The 27,862-nt window shown below is 43.9% G+C and overlaps 1 protein-coding gene across 4 annotated transcripts; it reads left to right on the top strand.

Annotated features, from left to right (window-relative positions):
* On the top strand, window positions 1-27,862 carry LOC128407260 (uncharacterized). Of its 4 annotated transcripts, none has more exons than XM_053375396.1 (6): window positions 1-56; window positions 2,398-2,624; window positions 9,970-10,184; window positions 22,996-23,123; window positions 24,809-24,955; window positions 27,094-27,862. In XM_053375396.1, exons 2-6 carry the CDS (start codon window positions 2,464-2,466, stop codon window positions 27,406-27,408), a joined length of 966 nt encoding a protein of 321 aa, XP_053231371.1. In that variant the 5' UTR covers window positions 1-56; window positions 2,398-2,463; the 3' UTR covers window positions 27,409-27,862. The 4 variants fall into 4 exon arrangements, with proteins under 4 accessions (XP_053231371.1, XP_053231369.1, XP_053231370.1 ...); XM_053375394.1 differs by having other exon boundaries at window positions 15-179; XM_053375395.1 differs by having other exon boundaries at window positions 15-184.

Here is a 27,862-nt window from a genome sequence, read left to right as displayed (position 1 = left end):
GTCTGATTTGGCATTCTAGGAAGCGGCAGTTGGTTCAGAGTCGCAAATCCATACGAGTAAGAAGGAAGGATTTCCAGATATTTCCATAAGACACTGAGGGCTAATGATTAGCCGTCATGTCACCTTGCTTACTGCCATAGAGGTTTTGAACTGAATCTAGCCATCTCCCCCCCAAAAAGGTCTGGTAAGAAATAGGCTCAATGATACTTGGGCTAAATACCTGGTTTTCAAAATCAATAGATCCTGTGAGAAACAGAAGAAATACAGGATGGAAGGAAGGAAAGAGGAACAGTATTTATCCCTCCCTCCCTCTCTCCCTCAAAAATAAATATAGTTTTAAAATTAAACTTGGGAGACCAAAGGCCTAGCACAGGATTGGGTAACCATTTTCTGTCACAGGCTGAAGGTAGGTGCTGCAATTGGCTTACAGCTTTGAATCTTTTAGGATGAGATGTTTTCAAGGTGCTGTAAATGAAACCCAATCAGTAGTTGCATTTGGAAGATTTCACAGCCAACCACCATGACAGGCAGTACTTTTCCAAAGGTGCTCCATGTTTCGTTCCCTTTGCTCTTGCCTACTGTAAGATGCTAAGTCTGTATATCTACTCCATGGGTCACAAAGCTCCGCCATTTAACAACATATCCACATCCCAGGTTTTATTCCCAGCATCTCCAGGTAGGGCTGGACATGTCTGAAACTCTGAAGAGCCACTGCCAATCAGTATAACCAAAACTGGACCAAATAGACCAAGGATACCAGTATACCTGAAGGAGTGTCTCCACCCCCATTGTTCTGCCCAGACACTGAGGTCCAGCACTTAGGGCCTTCTGGCCCTCACTGTGAGAACTGAGGTTGCAGGGAACCAGGCAGAGGGCCTTCTCAGTAGTGGCGCCCACCCTGTGGAACGCCCTCCCAGCAGATGTCAAGGCAATAAACAACTATCTTGACGTTTAGAAGACATCTGAAGGCAGCCCTGTTTAGGGAAGTTTTTAATGTTTTATGTTTTATCGTGTTTTTAACATTCTGTTGAGAGCCGCCCAGAGTGACTGGGGAAGCCCAGCCAGAGGGGTGGGGTATAAATAAATTATTATTGTTGTTATTATTATTATTTCCAAGAAAGTCTTATAAGCTTCCTGTGTTCCTATTTATAGGACCCTGTTTGGACACAGGGTGTATAGTATGAACTGAATATGACTGGAATGCAAAGGCAACTTGAATTTCAACTGTCATTGACCAGCTGATGCTGCCATCACCTTACATATGTCTAATATGTAAACACATAGGTGCCTCATCCAGTACAGCTGGTAGCAACCTTTCCAGCACTGAAATTTTTCAGGACAGGTCAGACTTGTATTGCCTAGGGCCAAAGGCATAAGGTTTTCCTAAGGGCCTCTCCATCAGATTTTAGGATATGGGAAAGATTATATGGAAGGAGGCAATCATTTAGGCAGCCTGAACCCAAATCATTTGGTTATCTAAATATATTTATTTGGGTTTTACTTGAAAGTATTGTTATATGATTGCCGTCATTTAAGATGGGGTAAGTTGAAGAATCTACATGACCATAAATAAACAAATAACGGGATTTACTAGATATGATTTTTATTAGAGAAAATTATGAACCACTTCTATTAATAAATAAGTAAATAAATAAAGCAACTCAAGTAAATCAATAGCATACTTAAAAGGTAAAGGTAAGGGACTCCTGACAGTTAAGTCCAGTTGCAGACAACTCTGGGGTTGTGACACTCATCTCGCTTTATGGGCCAAGGGAGCCGGCGTTTGTCTGCAGACAGTTTTTCCAGGTCATGTGGCCAGCATGACTAAGCTGCTTCTGGCGCAATGGAACACCAACACCAGAGCAGCGCACGGAAACGCCGTTTACCTTCCCGCCAGAGCGGTACCTATTTATCTACTTGCACTTTTGGCGTGCTTTCGAACTGCTAGGTTGGCAGGAGCTGGGGCCGAGCAATGGGAGCTCGCCCCGTCATGGGGATTCGAACCGCCAACCTTCTGATCGGCAAGCCCAAGAGGCTCAGTGGTTTAGACCACAGCACCACCCACATCCCCCATAGCATGCTTAAAACAGCTAAAAACAACCACAACAATACTAAATGTCTGACCAATTAAATTAAAATATAGCATGGGGACAGTAACAATGTTCATAGCTAGAAGTTCTTATAAAAAGAAACGACTTCGCTTGTAAGTGAAACAAGAGCAAATCATCCTGGGCAGACAAGCTCAGCAGCTGGGAGAAACCTGATTCATATATCCCAATCAACCACCAGGAAAAGAGGACAGAATGCAAAGTCTCTATTCGTGATCAGAGGAGGGAGGAAGAGAGGGGTGAGAGGAGGTGTTCTACAAAATATCTGTCTCTGTCTCCTGTTGCTCAGCTCCCTGGCAAATACTGGTGACGCCATTTTCACGCTGGTTCCTGGAGAGTCCATCGCAAGAGTGTGATGAGCACTGAAGACCTCATGTTTGGTTCAGGATCCGTCATCCTCCACAGCTCCTCTGACAGAAATGCCAGGCTCTGGACCCCAGAAGGAAAATTGGTGCAGGGCCCTGCCCATCCAAAGAGATGGAGCCTGAAAAAACCATCAATATATGCCCATTCCAGGTAAGTTTTCCTTTGCTACAGTTTCAATCATCTTCTCTTGCGGCGTATCCATATAACTTCGCATTCCTTCCACTCTGTAGAGGTGTGTTGAGCACAAGGATCTAAACAGCAGTCTTCCCACCTGGGAATGTTATGGGGCAGGGCTGGTCCTCAATCATAGACTGGATATTCATGTGTTCAGTCAAATGCCTGAACATGTCTGTTGCAATGTCTGTGGTATCCTGGCAGAATCCTGTAGAGCAGCATTCTTCCATCTTGGCTTCCCAGATTTTGCACTCCAGTTCCCATCATCCATGACTATTGGCTAAACTGGTTAGGGGTGCTGGGAGTTGTAGTCCAACAACATCTAAGGATTTAAGACTGAAGAACAGTGCTGTAGAGAAATACTGCAGGTATGGAATCAACGTATTCTGCCCTCCACTGTGCCCCAAATGCCTACAAACACTACACAAATGTTATGCATGCTTCTGTATCCATATAACATGTATGCAAACCACATTTCAGCTGCAAACCCTTTCACTTTGTTCAAGTGTCTTGAAGAACTGCTCTATAATAATCTGGAGCTGATAAAGAATACGTTGAATCAATACATATTTGCAGACCCTGTGATTATTATTTTTATAGAGCATTTATGTAAAGAATATATTCATTAAGGTCATAAAATATCCTTTTAAAGAGAACAAATAATGTACTAACCTGCATAACTAGGGGCAAAATCAATAAACAATATTAATTTGACCCAGGCAGGCTATCAAAATGCTTTATAGAGCTGACATGACTTCTTTATTGTGCCAAAGGTTTGACCCAGGTTTCATAAGGTGCCTGGTTTATCATTTTGAGAGGGTGTCCTCTCTATGAAAACAACCGAGGCTGTGTGTGTACCCGCAGTGTCAACAAATGGAGCCCTATCGTTCTAAGTCCTTTGTGTTCTTTCTCGCAAACTCAGTTGCATCAAGGGAAAATCAGCTCCATATGTTTACAAAGGAAAAGGTCAGTTTAAGGAAACGGTGCCAACAAATGTGCTCTGAGAAGTTTGAATTAAGTCCGTGAACAGACATACAAATATGATTTTCATTCAGAGACACAGAGGAATCCATGAAGTTTCCCCCCCTTTTCCCCCCTAGGAGGCCCCATTTCCCCAAAGGTTTGCTGCTGTTACTCCTCCACATGTTCTCCCTAGCATGGAGATAAGAGGGAGGTACATCCAGCAAGGGACAAAACAAAGCCCTTATGGGTCCATCTTTCCTGCAAGGAAGAGTTGAATACACACCATATATTTAAAGCACAGCCCCACTTCCCATCACAAGAATCCTGGGACAGTTTACCCCTCACAAAGCTACAGTTCCCAGCACCCTTGAGAAACTATAATTCCAGAGATTCTTTGAGGGGGAAATGTGTTTTAAATGTATGCAGTGTACCATGGGTACGCAAACTAGGGCCCGGGGGCCAGATCTGGCCCAGTCGCCTTCTAAATCCGGTCCGGGAATCAGCGTGTTTTTACATGAGTAGAATGTGTCCTTTTATTTAAAATGCATCTCTTGGTTATTTGTGGGGCCTGCCTAGTGTTTTTACATGAGTAGAATGTGTCCTTTTATTTAAAATGCATCTCTTGGTTATTTGTGGGGCCTGCCTAGTGTTTTTACATGAGTAGAATGTGTGCTTTTATTTAAAATGCATCTCTGGGTTATTTGTGGGGCATAGGAATTTGTTCATTTTCCCCTCTCCAAAATATAGTCCGGCCCACCACATGGTCTGAGGGACAGTGGACTGGCCCCCTGCTGAAAAAGTTTGCTGACCCCTGCTGTGTACGCAGGGGAACAGCAAACTGTGAGGTGAAATCCTTTGCGTTTCAGTCGAAACGACCTCCCACTGAAGGGGCCACAAAACACTGCATTGCCTATAACGGTTGTACAGGATATATAAAAATAGACTGCGCTGTTACCAAAGCCATTGGCAAATTTTATAGCACAACCTTTGAAAATCATCAGGTTTTCAAGTTAATGTTGCCACTAAAAGAGGCCGTTTTAGGATAGCTTGACTGGTTCAGCCACACTGGGCACCACACTGCAGCCCAAAGACCGCCACTGTTACCAACCAGGTTGTGTAAATTCTTTGTTCAGGAAAGCAGGTCAAGCATGTGTTGTACCATGCATACTGTGCCCACAAGAAACAAATGGAGCTTTTCCCGTGGGCTCAGTAGGCAGACAGCACAGCATTAAGGTTTTTTTTACTTATTTAAAAAACATTTAAAAAACACATATAAAGTTGAATACTAACTGCACAGCTCATAGATATATATATTTTTAAAAACAAACAAACACTGAGACAATGTTCTATATCTAACTGTGGGTTGTTTATGCACAAAGAGGCGTTCTGCGTTCTGCAGTGAGATTTTGATCCTGACATTTCAGTGATGAACCTTGAGGTCAAGAGGATTCAACAAATCCCAAACAGCAAAATCTGAAAAATTCTCAACCTTTTGTAAACTTGCATTTCGGCTCTGAACGTGCTGCTGACTGTGGGACCTGGAACTCTACGTGCAGCAGCTGAGGAGATTTCTCTGACAGTGAGAGTGCTTCCAAGCTGGCAACCTTGCAGAAAGCAAATTTGCAGCACTACCTCAAGAGCACAGCCTAGCCAGGGATCCCACAGACATCCTGCTCCCAAGGCAGTTGTTTTGGGGTTGCTTTTATGTACAAAATGACCCTGCAGTGCTTCGCCTCCCCAAGTTCTTGTTCCAAACTGGCATTTAAACGCGTTGCTCTCTCTGCCATTTTGCTCAAGAAAAGCACTTGAGGGCTTCCCAGGAATAAGAAAAGCAGACACATAGGGTGATCTTACTACCCTGGCATTTCCCTCTTAACTGTATGTCCTGTAGCATAGTTTTATCTGCGGGTGAACTTTGCCAAGTCACGTAGGCTCTGCACTTCAAGAGAGGTTATTATTTATGCTCCTAACTGATCCACACATTTCTGAAGAGGATTTAAGCCAGTGGAGGCTACTCAATGAGGACAAATGGGGCATCGCTCCTCCAGTCTGCCTCCAAGCGGCCCCCACCTGCCTGGAGTGTGAGAAACTCAAGATATATAAGCTAGGTATTTAACACCTGTCAAGCTAGCAAAAATGTACAGAATGATCAGTAAAGCATGTTGGAAATGTAGAATGAAGGATGGCGAATTTTTTCACATGTGGTGGACGTGTGAGAAAATGAAAAAAAATTGGGATATGAATTGAAAAAATTGTTTAAATATACTTTCCCAAAAAAACCCAGAAGCCTTTTTGCTGGGGTTGATAGATGAAATAAGAAAAACAGATCAGAGATTATTCATGTATGCTACGACTGCTGCCAGAATCTTAGTAGCCCAAAAATGGAAAACTCAGGAAATACCAACATTAATGGAGTGGCAGCCAAAAATGGTTGAATATGTAGAATTAGCAAAACTGACCCACAGAATCCGTAACCAAGAGGAAACAAAGTTCAGAAGTGAATGGAGTAAATTTGTGGAGTATATACATAATAACTGTAGAACTTTAAAGACTGTAGTAGGACTAAAATAAATCTTATGACACGAATAGGATGATGTTAAGAATCTGTGAAAAAAGGAAAGATTAATATGAAAACTTCTGAAGGGAGGGAGGGAAGTCCGTGCTCGATAGAGCGTTGAGAAAATAAGTGTACATAAGATTGTAGAACATTAATGTATTTATTTTGTTTTGTTTGTGTTAAAGAAAACTTAATAAAAAGCATTTTTTTAAAAAAGATATATAAGCTAGGCACCAAATGGGTTTACGGTCGCCAAAACGGAACATCTAGTTGCCATTTGGGGGCCAGATGGCTTGAAAGTTGCATTTTTCAATACGGCTTTTGGGTTCCTGGAATTCATTCTGGTTGTGCAGATAAAATATCATGGACAGAATTCTAGAGGATGTGTTATTAGTGCATGAAAACAGTCAAGATCCAAGAATCTCCAGGCATGCACCTCCAAATGGTGGAGACATCAGGTGGCATCCTGACACCAGGGCATCTTCACTTGGTCGCAAGTGGCTGATAGGTAAAGGTAAAGGGACCCCTGACCATTAGGTCCAGTCGTGGCCGACTCTGGAGTTGCGGCGCTCATCTCGCTTTATTGGCCGAGGGAGCCGGCATACAGCTTCCGGGTCACGTGGCCAGCATGACTAAGCTGCTTCTGGCGAACTAGAGCAGCGCACGGAAACGCCGTTTACCTTCCCGCCAGAGCGGTACCTATTTATCTACTTGCACTTTGACATGCTTTCAAACTGCTAGGTTGGCAGGAGAAGTGGCTGATAGTCAGGTGCAAAATGTGCCTGCCGAATTTTGAACACTGCCTGCCTGCCTTCTTTTTTACATCTAGTCCAGAGTGGTGGTGGCGGTGGCACTGCCTGTTGGTTTAAATTTCTCCCCTAGTGATGCATATGGTGGGGCAGAACCACTGAGCCACCCTCTTGACAGTGGTGCTGCTGCTGCTTGCACAGAGAGAGCAAGGCAGGGCAGTGGTGAGGTTGGGGACTCTCGCCAGTGCACCTGACCTCACCCCGGCCCCAACCAGGTAAACAGTAGCAATGCCCACATCCAGGAGGCCAGTAGCTGTGCAGCCCTCTGCCCCACTGCCCCTCTGCCAATGAAAACCCTGCCCCCGATGACACTATTGCCTGCATTGGAAAATATAAAGGCATAGCCTACTGTATTTTTCGCCCTATAGGATGCACTTTTTCCCCTCCAAAAATGAAGGGGAAATGTGTGTGCGTCCTATGGGGCGAATGCAGGCTTTCGCTGAAGCCTGGAGAGCGAGAGGGGTCAGTGTGCACCGACCCCTCTCGCTCTCCAGGCTTCAGGAGGCTATCCGCAAGCCGTGGGAGAGCTGCACGACTTCGCGCAGCTCTCCCACAGCTAGTAGAGAGCTGCCTGCACCCAGAAGCCTGGGGCGCACTGAGCTCAGCGCCCCCCAGGCTTCGGGCTTCACGCAGCTGTCCGCTAGCCGTGGGAGAGGTGCGCGAAGTTGTGCAGCTCTCCCACGGCTTGCGGAGAGCAGCCTGTTCTGGGGGCTGGGGTCAGAGGAAGCTCGGGCTTCCCCCGCCCCAGCCACGCGCCTGGGGGGGGGGGAAATAAAAGTTTTTTTCTTTATTTCCCCCCCCCCAAAAGCTAGGTGCACCCTATAGGCCGGTGCGCCCTATGGGACAAAAAATACGGTATGTGCTGCTGTGTGGGGTTTGCTCTACAGCAAGGCAAATAGCTTGAAATGAATTTTTTATTGGTTAAGTGATGTGAGGAAAAGAGTTAGCATCTCTCCTCCTGCCCCTGGCTGCTTGTGTAGTGCTGTGGTCCCAATCTGGATCAGGCCTTCTTGCGACTGCTCTTTGTGGACACTGAAAAAGATGGAGATGTATTCACACACACCTCAGGTATGCATTTCTCATCCATCATTTCAAAGCCTCCTCCAAGCATTGGAGAACCTTGAAGCATTTCTGTAAAGCAGGAGGTGTATTGGATTTGCACGCCATCTATCTAAAGTGTCACCTAACATGTCACCTACCTGACAACTGCACATGTAATCTAGCTAACATTTCATGCTGCAGAGATCCCAGCGTTCCTCTAGCCTGAAGAGCGGTCTGTTTAAATTTATGATCATTATAAATCCCAATGTTCCATATGCCCCTGTATGACTTCTCTATAACACGCCCCATAAGGTTGCCCATTGTTATTCTCATTTAATGGGTTGATAACTGAGGCTGAAAAATCGTGACTTGTCCAAAGTTATCAAGTGACTCTGTAATTGAACTGGGGTTTGATCTCAAGTCTCCGAAGTCCAGTGCATTTATCAACTGGCCCACAAGCTTCTCCCTGCAGAATATTTTACACTGAAAACAACTGCAATTAGTTATAACGTGAAAGCTATTTCTTCTGCAGCCTTCCTCATTATCAAGTCTGGGCTGTGGGGGATAAATGAATTTGTTAAACACACACACACACACACAGTGTGACACTTTTATACTATGACAGTAGGTGTAGCTGGGTATGTTCCATATGTACATAGGATCCTTATTTGCTATGCTCCAAAATCTGAACTTAATTTTTTTAGAAAGCAATTATTACGTAGTAGTTATTTATAGAAGTGTGTGTACAGTGCTGATGACAGCATTGAAATGAGAGGGGGGCTGGAGAAGGGGAAACATCAGAAATTGCTGTTTAGTTGAAATGCAAACTCACCTTAGCCTCTTGGGATTTGCAAGTAAGGAAGAGTGCTCTTGTGCTAAGGTCCCGCTTGCAGGTTTTCCACAGGCATCTGGTTGGCCACTGTGAGAAGAGGCTGCTGGACCAGATAGGCCTTTGTTCTGATCCAGCAGGGCTCTGCTTATGCCCTCCAGATCTGTGCTTCCATGCATGAACCTCCATCTCTCTGATATACTGTGAATGCACTCTATGGCATACCCACTTGGCCCTTGTGGCTCCGCAATGCAGGGGCATAAACACAGCCCAACCGTCTGCCTGGTGAATAATAACTGGCCACCATTAAGCGTCTCTTCGTTAAGGAACACCAGGTATAGTACTTGTACGAAATCCCTACAAGGGTATCTGACAACACTACTTGCAAGTGAGTCGTACATACTTAACACATACTTTTTTTAAATGTGCTGTTATTTTTAAATTGCTTATTTTATTTATATTTCGGTTAAACATTCTCTCAGCTCGTGTTCCGTGTTGGCTTTCATTAATCTTTTGAATGACTGCATGAGATGTGTTCTTTGTAAATGGCAAAGCAACCATAAATACAAAATGTAGACGTTTAAGTAAACAATATTTTGTTTGTTTGTTTGTTTACATGAAATGGGATATAAGCATATAAGCATGTGTGTGCGTGTGTGTGTGTTTATTTCACACATATAGTGTGTGTAAAGGTAAAGGGACCCCTGACCATTAGGTCCCGTCGTGGACGACTCTGGGTTGTGGCGCTCATCTCACTCTATAGGCCGGGGGAGCTGGTGTTTGTCTGCAGACAGCTTCCGGGTCATGTGGCATGACAGCATGACAAAGCCGCTTCTGGCGAACCAGAGCAGCACACGGAAACACCGTTTACCTTCCCGCCAGAGCAGTACCTATTTATATACTTACGCTTGACGTGCTTTCGAACTGCTAGGTGGGCAGGAGCTGGGACCGAGCAATGGGAGCTCACCCCGTCGCAGGGATTCGAACCGCCAACCTTCTGATTGGCAAGCCCTAGGCTCTATGGTTTAGACCACAGCACCACCCACGTCCGTGTGTGTGTGTGTGTGTGTGTGTGTGTGTGTGTGTGTAAAACACATTAAATCCCTACCCCCTTTGGATTAGAAACCCATGGAGTCACATCCGAGGTGAGAGAAAAGAGAATAAAAAGAAAAGGGCTTTTGCCACGCTGCCGATCCTTGAGGAGGGACAACTCTTCAGTGTAAATGAACCTCTCAAAAGTACAGAGCAAGAGACCCTTGAGCCAGCACAGCATGGGAGCAGCAGCGGGGATCTGGCGAAGGACAGCAAGCTGGAAGGCAAGGGGCAGCAGGAGCCAGGTAAGCAAGAGCTTGTTGTGCCAAAAACTTCCTCACAGAACTGGCATGTATAGCTACTGTAGGAGAATAGTAAAGGACCCCTGGGTGGTTAAGTCCAATCAAAGGCGACTATAGGGTTGCGGCACTCATCTCGCTTTTCTGGCTGAGGGAGCCGGCGTTTGTCCACAGACAGCTTTCTGGGTCATGTAGCCAGCATGATTAAATTGCTTCTGGCACACCGAACACTGTGCTAAGTGCCAGAGCACACAGAAACACTGTTTAGCTTCCCGCTGCAGCGGTACCTATTTATCTACTTGCACTGGCATGCTTTCGAACTGCTAGGTTGGCAGGAGCTGGGACAGAGAAACAGGAGCTCTGCTTGCAGCTGTTATAGTAACGTGCAGAAAGGCGAGGTCCCTTCCAACTCTACAATTCTATGAAAGAAAGAGGGATCACTCATACCCGACCTCCACACTTTTGTTATCAGGTATGAAAGATTCCTCCTCTGTTGCCCATTGCATGGAGAGATGTCCAGCCCACCTCCCTGCCCCAACAGGGTTTCCCCAAAGAAAACCCACTCTTTAACGCTGAATCAGAATACATGGCAATTCAGGTTTTTGCTCTGACCCAGCGGTAAAGAGCAGGTTTTCACGGAGAATGTGCCTGGGCAAAAAAGAAAAAGCACCCAGACAATTGGTAGAGCATGAGACTCTTAATCTCAGGGTTGTGGGTTCAAGTCCCATGTTGGGCAAAAGGATTCCTGCATTGCAGGAGGTTGGACCAGATCAGGGTTTCCCAAACTTGGGTCTCAAACTGATTTTGGACTACAAATCCCATCATCCCTAGCTAGCAGGACCAGTGGTCAGGGATGATGGGGATTGTAGTCCCAAAACAGCTGGAGACCCAAGTTTGGGGAATCCTGGACTAGATGATCCTCGTAGTTCCTTCCAACTCTTCAGTTCTGTGGTTCTATGGACCTGCACTTAGAAATGTGGGGCAAATGTAAGTGTGGGTGAGTCCTCAGTTCACATTTCGCATGTAGCTCTACAAAACATGCAACATGCACCATGCCTTGAGTCTCCCTGTCCCCAGTAAGCAGCCAATGGCACAGGCCGTTACAAATGAAGGGGAGAGAAGATGGCGAAGCAGCAGTAACTCTCCATAACACACAGTCTCCACGACATGCAGACAAGCTAATCAAATTCCAGAAGGAAAATTGTCTTAGGCACAAATAATAATAATAGAAAAAACCAGCCAGGTCCCAGTGGGTTGTTCTGTTTGTTCCACCAGAGAACAGTCTGCTGGCATAGTTTTTTTTAAAACAACAACAACAACAACCGAGGAAGTCACAGTTCCCAAAGCCTTTGAGAGAAAGGAATGCAGAGTCTCCGTCCAGATCGCAAGTCCTTGTTCATTCAGAACTCTCGTGGCAGCCAACAGGCAAATATCTGAAATATTAGACATATGAAACGGTAGGATTTCACACCAGGATGGAGTTAGCAACAGATGGTTCTAACAGGCAGACAGCCTCGTGCAACTGCCAAGCTATTCAATAGATTGCAAAGGCCTGACATATTGCTAAGAAACAGACAGGGACCACACTACAAGGAATGCACAGCTGTAGAAAAGGAGGTGTTTGGGTTCGTTTTGTACAATGCGGTCTCTGGAATTTCATATAAGCCTCCATGGCCATGCAGTATGAAGAATCCCGCTAATAATCATCATAAATAATACACACACACACCCAAAAATGATTTTTCTCCTTTATGCGTGCTGCCAAAGTCCTCTGGGCACATACGAGCAATATAATTAAACACATACCAAGGAATAAAGGAACACTGCCTGGTGAAATTCTTACCTGGGGAATGCAGAGGAAGGATATACCTACTTGCATTAAACTCAGCTCCTAGCCATTAGCCAGACAGGGAGCTCTGCAATTCTCAAATGCTTGCAAGCCCCTCCTGAGAGATTGTGTAAATTAGTTACACAGATTCGCATAAACACATATGAGTGTTTCTAGTTGTCCTAGTTAACTCACCACTCCCTGCATCCTATTCTTAATCATTTAATGGGCTAATGGAGAGGATGCTGTACGAAATCTTAAAAAATACTTATTATTTTTCTTAATTAAGAATTGTTACAGGCAGTAGGCTCTGACCATAACATGCATCTCCTCTTCTCTAGTCCTAACTAGTATCTCATGCGCCTCCTTATCACACAGCTTGCCTTTCTTGGTCTTTGTGCTGCCACAAATTATAACTAATAAGGCCACATTTGCACTGTGCATTTAAAGCAGCATCATACTACTTTAAACAGTTCATGGTCCGCCCTCCACGAAGAGCCCTGATTTGTTCAGGTTGCAGAGAGCTACAATTCCCAGAGTTCCCTGGGAAGAGGGATTGACTGTTCAACCACTCTGGGAATTGTAGCTCTGCAGGGGGAATTGGGGTTTCTAAACAACTTTTCGCACCCTTAAGAAACTATAGTTCCCGCGATTCTTGGTGTGAAGCCACGGCTGTTTAAAAAGCTGTATGAAATGCTTTGAATGTATGGTGCATATGAGGGCCATGAACAGTGCCAAGCACATTCTGGAAATGCTCTTGCTAGGTCATAATGTTCTTGCTACTAGTATAGCAAGTGCTCAGCGTGAACAGGTGGAGGGGAACTGAGTTCAGAGAGATCTTGGTGAGAATAGGGAAGAGTAAGGAAGGACGGTTGCCACGGATGATTGACATGGAGCGAGCAGTTCAAATAGGGGTGCTCACTTGATAAACGTGGAAGTATGCTTTTCCCCATTCCCAAGAGGCAATGCAGCAGCTTTAGACTTGTAAGCGCAACGACTGTAGTACATAGGGAGAAACTGCCATTGTAAATACAAATAAAGAGTTTGTGGTGGGCCGCTAGGCCAAAACATTCCTTCTACATGAGTCTCCTGCTATTGGCCAGTCTTAAAGTCACCGCTTATCTGCCATCCCAAGCATTTTAAAGCACCATCTCAGTGCTAGGCAACGGAGAGAAAAGCCTTTAAAAAACCCCAACTGATTTCCATGCCTTTACATAAAAGCAGAAGCCAAGTTCCTCTATCCACCTTCCGCCTAATGAAACGTTGGCCCTTTGTTGTTGTTGTTTAGTCGTTTAGTCATGTCTGACTCTTCGTGACCCCATGGACCAGAGCACACCAGGCACGCCTGTCTTCCACTGCCTCCCGCAGTTTGGTCAAACTCATGCTGGTAGCTTCAAGAACACTATCCGACCATCTCGTCCTCTGTCGTCCCCTTCTCCTTGTGCCCTCCATCTTTCCCAACATTAGGGTCTTTTCCAGGGAGTCTTTTCTTCTCATGAGGTGGCCAAAGTATTGGAGCCTCAGCTTCAAGATCTGTCCTTCCAGTGAGCACTCAGGGCTGATTCCCTTAAGAATGGATAGGTTTGATCTTCTTGCGGTCCATGGGACTGTCAAGAGTCTCCTCCAGCACCATAATTCAAAAGCATCAATTCTTCAGAGATCAGCCTTCTTTATGGTCGAGCTCTCACTTCCATACATCACTACTGGCACAGATTGCCTTAAATACTGTTTTGTGGGTCTATGAGTCACCTGTCTTTATCCTATATTTAATGGGTTGGCCAAAAACACCTTTGTGAACGTGTGTGTTAAAACACAGATTAGTGCTGCATCCACACGGCTATTTGGATGGATATATAGCAGGCCTTATCTCAACAGTGAAAGGCAAAGTCTGTGCCAGCTGTTTAACAGGGAGGAAAAGCTATGCTACACCCCTCCTTTGCACTGTGCAGTTCAAGACACTGTTATCTGGAGATTCTTCTGCCTTCTCAGCCAAGAGAGGCTGTAATTCAAGTGCGGAGGCTATTACTGGAAAATTGGGAAGAGAGGCTGCTGCTCCTCAACATTTGGGGTGGTGGTGTTTTTTGCAAAGGAAATTATTTAAAAGCATTCAGACAAAAATATTATTTGTTGTTTTTGCAATGCTTAGTGTTCTTGAAAGTTAGAAGTCGGTCATTTCTTCCTACTTTCATGAAAACAAAAAAGCGGCTAGCTTTTAAGCCTGGGTTTGTGTGGTTGTTCCCCCCCCCCCGAAGAGAACCATCAGTGGGAGAAAGTGTTGCGAAAGGAGTTTCTTATATCTGCTGGATTATTTTACATTTATACAATTATCGTTCTCGTTAAAAATAAAAATCGGGGCCAAATAAAACATCATGTCCGTACTGCTATTACTAGCACCAAGGGGAGGAGATATTCTCTACTTTTTCTGCTCTGCAATTAAGATGCAGTTTCAGCAGGAAGGCTATTCGGATCTTTTAAAGGGCGAAAGAGGAAAGGCTTGCTCTCTGTGTGTGTCATCTTCAAGGCAGCCACGTGGGGCTGCTAATTAGTAGTAGTTGTAGTAGCAGAAATTGGCCTGTGAAAGATTCTAGTCACACATCTCTGGTGTGAGTTCTTGTTTGACCTTAAGCCTTGGATGTGCATAAGCAAATTGAACATTAAGGTATGTAAGATTTGATCAAATCCAAGTTTGCCCTGACTACCCCATTCAGTCTGTCAGCCCTAACTTTATTTTATGCAGCTATTTAGATCATTTTGCAGGCCGCCTGCTGTAAGCTCTCTGTCCTGGGGCTGGACCAGTTAGGGTGGGGAAGCTTAAGCATTTTACTTTGTGGCCATCAATGCAAAACCCGCTGTGGTGAAAGGATAACAATTAAGAGAAGGAACTCAGCCCAAAACAATTGGCCTCAGTGCATACGGAAATCCAAACTCACTTAAGTATATAAACAGCTTCGCAGAGTCAAGAATCCCTTAACATATACTTTAGAAACTGGAAAAGATATATAAGTGGCAGGCAGTGGGTAATTTATGAAATGTGTAACCTCAAGGTTTTTTGTCATGATAAACCAGCTGAGATGTTTGTTGTTTACCAGGTTGTAGTGAACGGAGGATTGCAACACCTCTGCCCTGATATCTTATGAGGGCAGACTATAAATACAGTGGTACCTCGGGTTACAGATGCTTCAGGTTACAGACGCTTCAGGTTACAGACTCCGCTAACCCAGAAATAGTACCTCGGGTTAAAAACTTTGCTTCAGGATGAGAACAGAAATCGTGAGTTGGCGGCAGCAGGAGATCCCATTAGCTATAGTGATACCTCAGGTTAAGAACAACTTCAGGTTAAGAACGGACCTCCATAACGAATTACGGTAAGTTCTTAACCCGAGGTACTACTGTACTTCTATAAAGAGATGCAAATAAGTAATTAAACATTACTGTTTTGTAACTAGAAACAATTGCAAAGGGCATGTGAGTCTCTCACATTATAAACTGAAGGACAGAGGCTCCTCACCCTCCAGGAAATCTGAGGATGGAGAAATACAATTCAAGAAAACTGCCTGTTCTTATTTGTCAGGCTTGAAAGGGGAGCCTGTGATGACTCTCTAGCAGCTGTCTTTTCTCTCCATGAAATGTAGTCAGACAAGGCCGCCCACTCCCATGTAATGGGTTTATGTTCCCCCCAGTCTTCATTTTGCAGTTAGAACCCTAGCTGCCTCTTGGCTCTTCTTCCACCTTCCTCCACTTGCCAAGGCAAACTCAATCGCTGCCTCCCAAAACTGAGAGAAAGTACACCCTAAAAGAGTGCTTCCCCTGCTCATTGGAGCCAATAGTGTGACAGGGATGTTGCCTGGCCACAACCTAGAAAGCTAGTTGATCTAATTCTGTAATGGGACACCAACAAAACGACCTCTACTGCAACATCTATGCAGTACTTCTTAATCCAGCCTGCAGGAGCAGCTGTGATGAGGAGAGTAAAAGTTTGTTCTTCCAGTTTTAAACAAGACACAGTTTCCTGTGTTGTCCAAGCTCAGAGAACAGTGGTTTGCTCAACTCAACAAAGTACAGTTTCCCCCACTGGCAACTGTGTTTTGTTTTTTTAAATAATATTTTTATTAAGTTTAACAATAGAAAAATAGGACAATAAAAACACAGAAAAACAATATAAAACACAACAATACAAACTTTCACAATACATAAAATACAAACGTTTAACAAGAGAAAAAAAAGAACAGTCAACACACAAAAAATAGAATAAGAAAAAACACAAATCACTCTTTTCTAATTATTTATCTTCAATTAACTTATTTTCCTGACTTCCTCACGCCTCCCTTTTTTATATCCCTTTTTAACAATTAGTTCAGCAAATTCATATCCTACTACTTTGTCCTTATATATTTTACCTCCCAAATTTCAATTTTTTATCTCTTATTACTAGAACCCCTTCATTTTATTTCAATGTCATCAGCATTCATACATTTTACAATACTTCTGTAAATAAATTTTAAATTTCCTCCAATCTTCTTCCACCAACTCTTCTCCCTGGTCTCGGATTCTGCCAGTCATCTCAGCCATTTCCATATAGTCGATTACTTGCATCTGCCATTCTTCCAAGGTGGGTAATTCTTGTGTCTTCCAATACTTTGCAATGAGTATTCTTGCTGCTGCTGTAGCGTACATAAAAAAAGTTCTATCCTTCTTTAACACCAATTGGCCGACTATGCCCAGGAGAAAGGCCTCTGGTTTCTTCACGAAAGTATACTTAAATACCTTTTTTATTTCATTATAAATCATCTCCCAGAAAGCCTTAATCCTCGGGCACATCCACCAAAGGTGAAAGAATGTACCTTCAATTTCTTTACATTTCCAACATTTATTATCGGGCAAGTGGTATATTTTTGCAAGCTTGACTGGGGTCATGTACCACCTATACATCATTTTCATAATATTCTCTCTTAAGGCATTACATGCCGTAAATTTAATCCCAGTGGTCCACAACTGCTCCCAGTCGGCAAACAAAATATTATGACCAATATCTTGTGCCCATTTAATCATAGCAGATTTTACCGTTTCTTCCTCAGTACTCCATTTCAACAGCAAATTATACATTCTTGATAATATCTTAGCATTGGGTTCTAACAATTCTGTTTCCAACTTTGATTTTTCCACCTGAAAACCAATTTTTTTGTCTTGATTGTAAACCTCTCTTATTTGAAAATAATGTAACCAGTCTCGCACCTTCCCTTTGAGCTTCTCATAACTCTGCAATTTCAGCTTGTTACCATCCTGTTCCAAAATTTCACAATACTTTGGCCATTTGGCCTCCATATTAAGTTTTTTCATAGCTTTCGCTTCCATAGGTGATAACCGCCTTGGGGTTTTGTTCTCCAAAAAGTCTTTATATCTTGTCCAGACATTAAATAGTGCTTTGTTTAAAACTGGAAATGAAAGCCCACAATGTCTTGCCCCTAGCTGTAAAAGATGGAGCACGCAAATCTGAGGCTTCTGCAGACCCATTTGTGGTAATGGGAAACCTTGGTTTCCTGTTACGTCTGAACCAAGCCTATGTCTCTGCTTATGGTAAATGAAGCCTGATTCCTGACCCCCATCCGAAAATGTATGTAGTTTCGCAAGTGAATGTTACTTACTGTTTGTAAGTTCAATGGCTTAACGAAACAAACTGCCAAGCATGACAGGAGCTAGGACGTTATCTCAATTGAAATTTTAGCAAAAAGCAGGCATTCTCAGCTGCTATTCAGAGGAAACAGTGAAAAATATCATGGCAGATATTAAATGAAGAGTGTTGTGAACTGTTGGTTTATGAAGTCTAGACGGGTGGGAGGGTGTTACCTCTGCATAGCCCATTGTTTCAAACTCATTTCATATCAGAAGCATCTGAAATGAGAAATGAAAAAGGGGGGATATCTAATTCCCTTGTTCAAACAGATACACTGCATAATTTTCTCTTTCAAAATCCCATCTTCAAACATCGCCTTGGAGATCAGCCGCTGCCTGTCTTTCACACAAATCATAACATGATTAATCTATTGACACTCAGTCTATCTTTCGCCGTCAATCACCTGCATCTGCTTTTCTCTGAGAAAACAACCTGAATGTTGTAAAAATGCTCATTCCTCTTGGAACAGAATATATTTGCTGAGCATCCTTGAATAGTCATTGGCCCATTATGGCAGGGACAAGGAAGGCATTGTCGGACCACAGGCCCATCTACTCCAGCATCCTATTCTCACAGTGGCCAAGCAGGTGCCAGCAAGAAGCCTGGAAGTACTACATGAACACAACAATATTCTTCCCCCCTCTTGATCTCCATCAACTGCTACAGAGAGACATACCACTTCTGATAAGTACATAATCATCATGATTAGCATTACAGATAGCATAAATTTGTCTAATGCCATTTTAAAGCCATCCAAGCTGGTGGATATAATTAATTACATCTTTTGGTAGAGAATCCCATAATTTTTCTAGGAAGTTTAATGTGAATAAGTACTTACTTTGTCCTGAATCTTTCAACATTCATCTTTGCTGGATGGCCCCAGATTCTATTGTTAGGAGAGAGTGTTTTTGTACATAGCATGCATAATTATAAACTGTAGCATTTTCATTTTACTTGCTTTTTTCTGAAGTAAAAAAAAAGCCTTATATATTGCAACCTTTCTTCACAGGAGAGCTGCTCCGATCCCTTGATTATTTTGGTTGCCCTTTCCTACAACTGCAATATTATTATTATTATTATTATTATTATTATTATTATTATTATTATATTATTATTATTATTATTATTATTATTATTATTATTATTATTAATTATGCAGTGACCGCAAGTGCACACAGTATTCCAAGTGTGGTTGCATTGTGATATCTGCAGTTTTAATTTCAATCCCCTTTTCCTAATGTTCCCTAGCATGGAATTTGGCTTTTTCAAAGCAGCCACACACTGGATCGACAGTTTAATCAGGCTAGGCACCATGCCTCCGATATTTGTTTCCTGATAAGCCATTGCAAACTGCACAGAGCAAACATGTCTCTTTGTCTCCAGTTTCCAACCTGCTTCCAGCTCACTCACACACAACTCTGCCTATTGTTCTCCTGTGTGAGGAACGGCCACCCATTTGCTCTACGGCACAGAGCAACTTCTTTGGATATGTAAACTGCGGTACTTAACTTGCCAGCCAAAGTCATCACCTTCACAAAGGAACTGGTTTGGCTGATTCCCTCTGCCATGCACACAGGATGACAGGTTTAGAAAGGGCACAGGGTATAATCCAGATTACCCACCCACCCCACATACACATTTCTCCTAACAATGAGTTACAAACCCAAAACAGTTCCCTAGCGGACCCTGCATCTTATACCCCTCCGCGGTGAAAACTGTCCCTTTATCCCTCCTCTCTGCTTCCTGTTCTTTCACTGGTTTCTGATCCATAAGAGGACTTGTCTTCTTATCCCATGTCTGCTAAGCTTACTCAGAATGAGCGGCTTTTATCAGAAGCTTTTTGAAAGTATAAGCGGCGGTATGGAAGTATAACCAACAAGTAAACAACTGCATGAAAATCAGACCTGCTGCAAGCAGCAAACAAGTGAAAGAAGCACATGTACAAGGGGTGCAAGGAGGCCTGGAAAACCCACCCTGTGCTGATCTGTGTTGAAGGGAATCGGCACTGCGTGAGTTTTCCAAGCACCTCTGCTCCCATCTTTTGAAGCTCTGCTGGAATTCCAAGGGTGCCCATGTCTTGCAAAGCCTGCCTGGTGCTGATCCTTTCCATCTCTGATCCAGAAGGTGAAAGGATCACCACAGGGTGTGCTTTGCAACACATGGGAAGCCTTGGAAATCCAGTGTAACTTCAAAGGAGGGGCGTGGGGATGCTCCCAGGTTGCAGAAGAATTCTCCCCTCCCTCTCCATGCTGCTGTTACCTTGCTAAGTGACGGCGGGGGGGCAGGTCCTGGATTTTTAAACTTGCTGCAGCACCAGTGGGAGGGGACCAAGGGGAGAAATAATTATTTCTCCTCTTCCTGCTGTTGTATAGAGTCACCAGCAGAGGGGTTTGTTGCTTGAGGGAGGAGGAGGGGATTTATTCTCTAGCACCCACCCCAAGCACCTTTTGTTGTGTGTGTGTTTTAAAGAAAATAATAAATTGTTATTTATACCCTGCCCTTCCAGATGCAGAAAACTGGGCTCAGGGCGGCTAACAACAAATTTAAAACACTCAATTGATGCAACTAAAAATAGCATAAAATACAGTAAAAACGTGAATAACAATAAATTCAGAATTCAAAAATCAATTTAGGGGGGGGAAATCCATCCAATAAACATTAGATGATCAAAAGTGATGGGCAGGCCTTGAGTCTGCCCCTCTTCACAATTTGTAATGGAATTTATTGCATAACATTCGATAAAATTTGTCACTTGAAGCTCACAGTCAGGGAGACGCACCGGCCACAAGTGGCAAAGCTGGATCCAAGAGTGCATACCCAAGCTACATACCTGCTCCTTCGGGGGCAGTTTGAGTCCTTCCAGAACAGGTTGTCTCCCCAGACTCAAGAATAGCCCACCAACAGCACCACCATCTCATCAGGATTCAACTTCAGCTTATTGGCTTATAGACCTCATCCAGCCAATTACTGCCACCAGGCACTGATGGAGGTAAACATGGATATACCTGCAGCATCTTCAGATCGCCTGCACTGAGATCTTTGTGACCTTGTCAGTAACTCAGCCAGGCACGCTATCTTATCTCCCAACTAATTGGTATGCCTGGAACGAGTCGAGAAAATTAGGGGAATTATGCATGAGTTTAAAGCTATTGTTGGTAGACTATTTGCTTCCATTGTCTCACAGGCATTCTGCTTGTATCCCATGAAAGCATGTGGGGTGTGTCAGCTCCTTTGCTGTCAAGCAGTAATGGGCGAGTTCTTCCCAGACTGATTTGGAATGGATTAACTAACTAAAACAATTTCCAAGATAAATTGTTTTCAGTAGATCGAATGATGTGCCAGGCTAAAGTTCAGGTCCACCATGTTCCTGATGGTGTTATCTGAAGCATCATGGGGTCTATAAACCTCCCCACACCAAATCTTCTGCCAACAGCACCCTCTCCCTTTTCCTGAACCGTCTTTATCTTGCTGCAGTGAGGGGCTCACAGCTGGAGCCTCTGCTAGACCCTATGTGCTGCCAAGAGCTACTGAGAATCATGGGGACTATATGACTCCTACTGAAGAGTCCTTATGCCTACCACTGACTAGTAAGTGTAAGTCAGGGGAAAGGCAGCAATGGCAAAACCTCACCAGATCTTTAGATTAAAGCAATCCCCTACCAGGCTCACCCAAAATTAAGAGCTGACTCAGTATCAGCTCACAGGAGTGTTGAGTTACTGAAATTAATATTTCAAATCACTTTCCCAAATAAGTTTCAGTGCCACCGCTTAACAAACAATATTTATAGATCCAGGATGCAGAACAAGAACACCTGACTGGGACATTTCTCAGGCTCTAATTGGGAGGACAAATTGGGGGTAAAGGACAAGGTGAAGAAAAAAATATCCCTGAACTCAGCTGTAAGTTAATGCCAGTTCACAGAAGTGAAGGGCAATATACAGATGATGGACACTAGACACAAGAGAGTGCCCATCATTTGCAGTGAATACAGAAAAGGGGGATCTTGAATTTGCCAAGCTGAACATCTCCAAATGCTGGACACAGATGATATTTCCTTTCCTTAATTAGGCTGGTAACAGCTTGAATCAATATTAACACATGCAGAGACTGGTGGATAATTTCCCACCTGCAGCAAATATAATGATGTCCCCAAAGTCAACATGACAACTGGCATGAGGAATGTTTCACAGCGGTCAGAAAGATTAATCAATATAATAAGAGGTGTGATTTTGTTTTGTTTTGTGTGTTTCTTCATAAGCCACAGAATGTGCTGCTGTGAGCTGCATTCCACTGTTTAGTGCCAGCCAGGTAACATTGGGCAGAACTTCATCTGCCTTGAAGAACTAAAGTCTCTGGGCCTTTTTAATAACTGCTTTAGTGCTTTATGCATCCTATTTCCACCAACAATATAAAAAGATAGGAAGCTGCCCTCTGCTGAATCTGACCATTGTCCCTCTAGCTCAGTCTTGTCAACATTGACAGGATTTCAGATGGCGTTGTCTCTCAGCCCTATCTGGAGTTGCTGGGAAATGAACCAGTGACCTTCTGCAGGCAAGGCTGATGCTCTCCCATTCAGCTATGGCCCTTCCCCAAGATATGTGGTCAATATCTTTGTGAGGACGCTGGGCAAATCTTTCTGCTGGACACTTCTGACTTATTTAGCGGGAGCAGGTGGGACGCAAGTAGGTGTGCGGGTCCTACAAGTCCCCCCCCCACCAACATGAGCATCCTTGCCTTTCCCCAGGTTTGCTTGTTCCTAACTAGCTCTGACATTCCTGATTTTCTCGCCAAATTGAAGATGTTCTTTTTCCATGCACGCACGCCCAAACACACACCAATATTACAAGGAGCCCAAGCACAGAGGCCGGGGGAAAGACACTTTATCCAAACCCAGGCAGTAAGAGCATCAGAGTGTGATGAGCAGGCACCATCATAACTAAACACATTGAGATCCCACTTCTGCCACTAACTCAGGAGGAGAGCAAGGGGCAGTTGTGAATACAGGCTTAGAGACTTGAAGGGTAAAGAAGGCAGCCATGAGTTGCTTGGTATAGGAGCTTCTCCCCCCTCCCCAGAGCTGCTTGCTTGCCTGATTGATTTTAATAAAAGTTATATAAGGTAAGGGTAAAGGGACCCCTGACCATTAGGTCCAGTCGTGACCGACTCTGGGGTTGCGGCACTTATAATAAAAGACCTGTAAGCCGTTTACAATAAACCAATGTCCATAAACAGACTCGCTCATCAAAGCTTGATGGCACAGTAGTAGCAAAATATATTGTGTGCCTCCTACTACATCCCAGGCTGCTTTCTTTCCTCAGAGCCTCAGCTACCCAGAATTGACCGTCCTCGACAAGCGTCTCCCAATCAGGCTCCTTCAGAGGACACGGCGCAAAGCCGACTGAAAACACCCCCGCTAAGCAGCATCCTAGGGCAAAGGAAGCACGAGGTAACAGCACTGACGATAGCATTCGCTCTTCCTGCTGTCTCTGATCCTGATCTGACTCACACACGCACACCCCTCCTTCCCCAGTGTAGGTTAGAATTCAGGTCAAGGTTAAGGGCTTCTCATATAAGCACTGGTTAATCAAAGGGGCTCCATGTGATAATGAAATTTTACCGAGAGTAAGCCAGCTTTGATCCAGAGAACTGCACATATCAATCCATGTGCCAAAGTGAGGTTTTGGGTTTGGGTTTCTTGAGTGCCACCCCCTCTCCTGAATCCTCTTTTGAAAGTGAAAGAAACCTTAAAAGCCAATTGTGATATGGCGTTGCTGTGCATAATATACCGGGATGTGCACAAAAGATAATGCTTCGTTCAGAGTCTGCTTCAGCACTTGAAAAACGAGGCCACTTCATCTCATATTGCTTTGGGTATCTTCAGTTTGAGTCAAAAGTAGAACCTCACTTTGGAAATGTGAGGTTTTGTATGTCCCTCTCCCCCATTAACCAACATAGGGAGATGAATAAATAGTATCTCATTTTTACTTTTGGATAGCAGTGGATGAAACTTGCAGGCATATAGCCCCTTCTGAGGAGGTGAAGCCTGCCAAATTTCCGACAGATAGGTGTGGGGGGCTGGGAGCTGTACAAAGGGAGCCAATATTTTTTCTGCAAGTAGTTTCCCCATCCCACACATTGGGGGGGCATTTGTATGGAAATGGACTAAAAGCCTAGACTTGTCCTTAGGTAAGCAACCTGCGGAATCTCGAAGAGATAGGTGTTGTGGTTATGGGACTGAGGAGTTAGGAGGAATGAAGACTTGTTCTGTTCTGCCCTTTGAAATCAATGTGATTGGAAGGAGGAGAGGAGAGCCCTGGCAATGTTATTCCCTTGTTGTTGGAAGCTAGAACCTTCAGCTACAAAAGTACACTATGCCTCCCCTGCATCCTACTTCCTCCACCTGCCTCATACTTTAAGAGCTTGGAAAGAAAATGTAAGCATTTCTAACAAATACCACGAGACTCGCTCTCTAGGATGGATCAAATGAGTGTCCCAACTCACTTGCAGCCACTTTGGAGAAGTCCTGTTTTCCCTTAGCCTGAATCCCTCCATCAGCACTTCCAAGCTCCTCGCCTGATCACAAAATGACACCACAACTCCTCTGTTCATATTACAGCTAGGGTTTCCAAATCTTGAGACCTCTTTGGAAGCAGCCTCACCAGATCAGAACCAGCAGCATTCACATCTCCTACTGGCCCAGAAAAATGCAGATAATGTCAGTAGGGGTGATCTCAAGGTTCACTCTAAATCTCTTGTTGACCAGCTAGGGGTGTGTGGGTGTGTGGGTGTGTGCCCTGCCCCCCCCCCCATGATTTGTGGTTTTTTAAAAACAACAACAATCAAACATCTCCCCTTAAGCAGAATATTAGCACAGAAAAGCTAGAACCATTCTTGCTGGTGTGCAGCTTGTTCTGTGGTGTGTTTTTTTAACGTGGGGTGAGCATTCAGAAATGGCGCCACCTGAAGCGTTACAATCCTCCGGACTCTGCCAGCTTCTTCTGATATATTTGTGAAGCAGGCCTCACTCTGCTTCTGACTGACAGATATGACAGCTCATGCATTTCTTTCTCTTTCTTTCTTTCTTTCTTTCTTTCTTTCTTTCTTTCTTTCCTTGTCCAATTTTGACACTAGAGCTTTTTCAAACACAATCTGGAAGAAGAATTCCTGCAAAGAATAGCTAGGAGGACAGTCCGCCGACATCTGTTTGGAGAAATCAACCCCCACAAAGTCAACCGGTTTGGGGCAGGCTGTTCACCTTTCCATGCGCTGGCAACTACGGTATGTAACACATGCTTCTAGAGCTTGTAGAGCCCCTTGGCTTACCTGCTTTTCTGACTGGCTTGCCTCCAGTCCTTTGCTGGCCTTTTACAGCTGTCTCTTGACTTGACATGTGAGTTTCATTACATACATAATCATTACAGTTTGTTATTTGATAACCTGAGCAGGTCAAAACCCCTAGCATCATGTTATCATATGATTATAGTCTCATGAATCTTTGGTGCTTAGCATGTTAGGCTATTACCAAAGCAAGTATGCCTAGCTGTGTGGTGGACATCACTTAGGATAGAAGCTTGGCCCAGAGCAAGAGTGCTGTGTCAGGCCCCTCATACAAATGTTCTTCTTCCTCTCTTCCTGCCCTCTTACCTTAATCCTGTTGCTTTGTGGCACCACAGCCCAGCCACATGAAATGCCAAGCCGCGTTGATTTCACTGGGACTTTGAGTTAGTGCTCTCAGAATGGCAGTTTGATAGATTTATGAAAGATTTAGAAAACTTATTGATTGGAATATTTGTGTGAGGTTGTATGGGGAAAATACAGAATAACAGATCCAATCTTGCTTAAAATGTATATAGGAAGTGCAGAGTAAGTGATGGAAGTCAGTCAATGAAATTTTATTATTATTTTCATATTGAGATATTTGTAGAATAGATTTGGAAGAAATTCTTCCAACTTTTCTTCTTCTTTTTCTCTTTATTTTTTCTTCTTTTTTTCTTTTCTTCTTTTTTCTCTTTTGTTCTTTTTTATATTTGTGTGCTTATCTGAAATATATATGTATGTACGTATTTGCAATATTTTGCTTATATTTTGTGATAATTATATTAAATAAATTAAATAAAAAGAAAGAAAGAAAAAGAGAGTTGCTTCCCACTGTCGGCTGTGAGCAAGCTTCCACAATTCACAGCTCACATGAGCAGCCTAGCTGTGTGAACGGAGCAATAATACTGAATCTGCATACTCAAACAAAATGGCACCTCCGGTTCTGTGAAAGAGAAAATTCTGATCCCCTCTTCCCTGTGCACAGGAGTTATGAGTTTGCAGCTCCATCATTATGTACCATGCTTACGCAAGTAGGCTGGTCTTCTGCAGGAGTGAGCCAACAGTTCTGCAGGGAAATGGATGGTGAAAATGCATTTGACTTCAAACGCACCCATTCTCTTCTTCTCCTGTGTGTGTGGGGGGGGGGGAAGAATACACACACACACACACACACACACACTCTTCTAGATGTTCCCCAACCAAGGGCTAAACTAGACACCTGCACTATAAAATAAAGCAGGATCATGCCACTTAAAACAGTTGTGGCTTCCCCCAAAGAATCCTGGAAACAGCAGGCTGTTAGAAGACCCTCGCTCCCTCTCAGAGCTACAGTTCCCAGAGTGGTTTAGCAATTAACCCCCGCTTCCAAGGAAACTCTGGGAATTGTAGCTCTGTGGTGGGGAATAGGGATCTGCTAACAACTATCAGCAGCCTTAACAAACTCAAATCCCCTGGATTCCTTGGGTGAAGCCATCACTGGCTAAAACAGTATGATGATGCTTTTAATGGATAGTGCAGATAGGGCCATAGTAATCACCTGGGTGCAAATAATGTGTGCTTTCCTTCCTTCTTTGCTATGCAAATAACAGCCCCAGGGAAGTCTGAGCAGCCTTTAGAGTATAGACCAAGGGGCTAGTGAGAAGGGCGGCGGGGAAACCACTAGCATAAGAGCATAATAGTCCTGCTGGATCAGTCCTATGGCCTATCTAGTTCAGCATCCTGTTCTCTCAGTTGCTAATCAGATACCCACAGGAACCTGAGCCCAAGAGCACTCTCCCCTTCTGCGGTTTCCATCAACTGGTATTCAGAACCATGAAGGCAGAGCATAGACATCATGGCCAGTAGCCATTGATAGCTGTATCGCCTATGACAATCCCAACAAAAGAAACACCACTCCAAAGCTGCTATTTCTATTTGAAAGAAAGATCAGGCTTTCAACTGCACATTAAATTGCATTCATGAAATTAGCATCATGTCTACTCCGGCCCTAACTGGCTGTAAGCAGCTCAGAATGGGGATTTGCACTCTATATGCATTGATCATGCTATGTCCTCCATCACAATCCTCCCTTCAAATATGGCCTCTGCAATCCTTTGTAGGAGATGGAGACTTTCACCTTGCCCAGCAACTTACCTATGACTGCACGGATGGTGAGCAAGGGAATCGTTTGCACCTCAGAGTCTGACTTAAAGTCCATGCAGCTGACATTCCCAGAGCTGGATGAAGTGTCTGCAGAAGAGCCCAAGGCAAGTGACAGGAAGAAACCACCGGATCAAACCAAAAAGGCTAAGCTGCCCCCCTTGGTTAAAGCTTCAAGATCTCGCCTCTCTGAAAACAAGAAGACTTCAGGTTGCCGTCTTCCCTCGGTTCCTGCTGTAATTGCATCTGCATCGCTAAAGTGGGGAAAGTTTTAATAACTTCTTAAGGCTGCTGACATGGATTCCATCAAAGCATGCCCTAGTATTCTGGTCTTGGTATCTGGTACAGACCACAAATGTTCAGACACTCTGAAGCCAAGCACTTCTTTGGTACATGAACATTGCAGGGAAAGAATATTTGTATATATTGAATCACCAGTGGAGGGGGAGAAATCTAAATGTTCCATTAAAGAAAGTACCATGAGCCTCTTCGGTGGGCAAAACTGAAACCATTTTAATCTGTTGCATGAGCTACCAGGATAAAGCAAGGATGTTTCTCTAAGGGTGCAAAGTACACCTTTTAGTCTGAATTTGGCACTTGTGAATATTGTCCAGGAGGGATACAAAACTGAAGAGTGTATTGTGGGGGTTGAGGATATAAATGCTAACTAATATGTTTTATTTTTGAATTACAGACTTGGGAAATATTAAAAGCAATTTAACTTGTGAA

The sequence above is a fragment of the Podarcis raffonei genome, chromosome 2 (assembly GCF_027172205.1).
Source record: "Podarcis raffonei isolate rPodRaf1 chromosome 2, rPodRaf1.pri, whole genome shotgun sequence".
In the NCBI taxonomy this organism is placed as follows: domain Eukaryota; kingdom Metazoa; phylum Chordata; class Lepidosauria; order Squamata; family Lacertidae; genus Podarcis; species Podarcis raffonei.
The sequence above is the reverse complement of the archived record's forward strand: the minus strand, read 5'-3'. Positions and strand labels throughout refer to the sequence as shown.

Excerpts from the sequence above, each read along its gene's own strand:
- LOC128407260 (XM_053375396.1), top strand. The coding sequence starts at position 2,464 with ATGAGCACTGAAGACCTCATGTTTGGTTCAGGATCCGTCATCCTCCAC. Across the intron at positions 23,124-24,808 it reads TAGGGCAAAGGAAGCACGAG|AGCTTTTTCAAACACAATCT; the intron begins GTAACAGCACTG and ends TTTTGACACTAG. Across the intron at positions 24,956-27,093 it reads TCCATGCGCTGGCAACTACG|GAGATGGAGACTTTCACCTT; the intron begins GTATGTAACACA and ends AATCCTTTGTAG.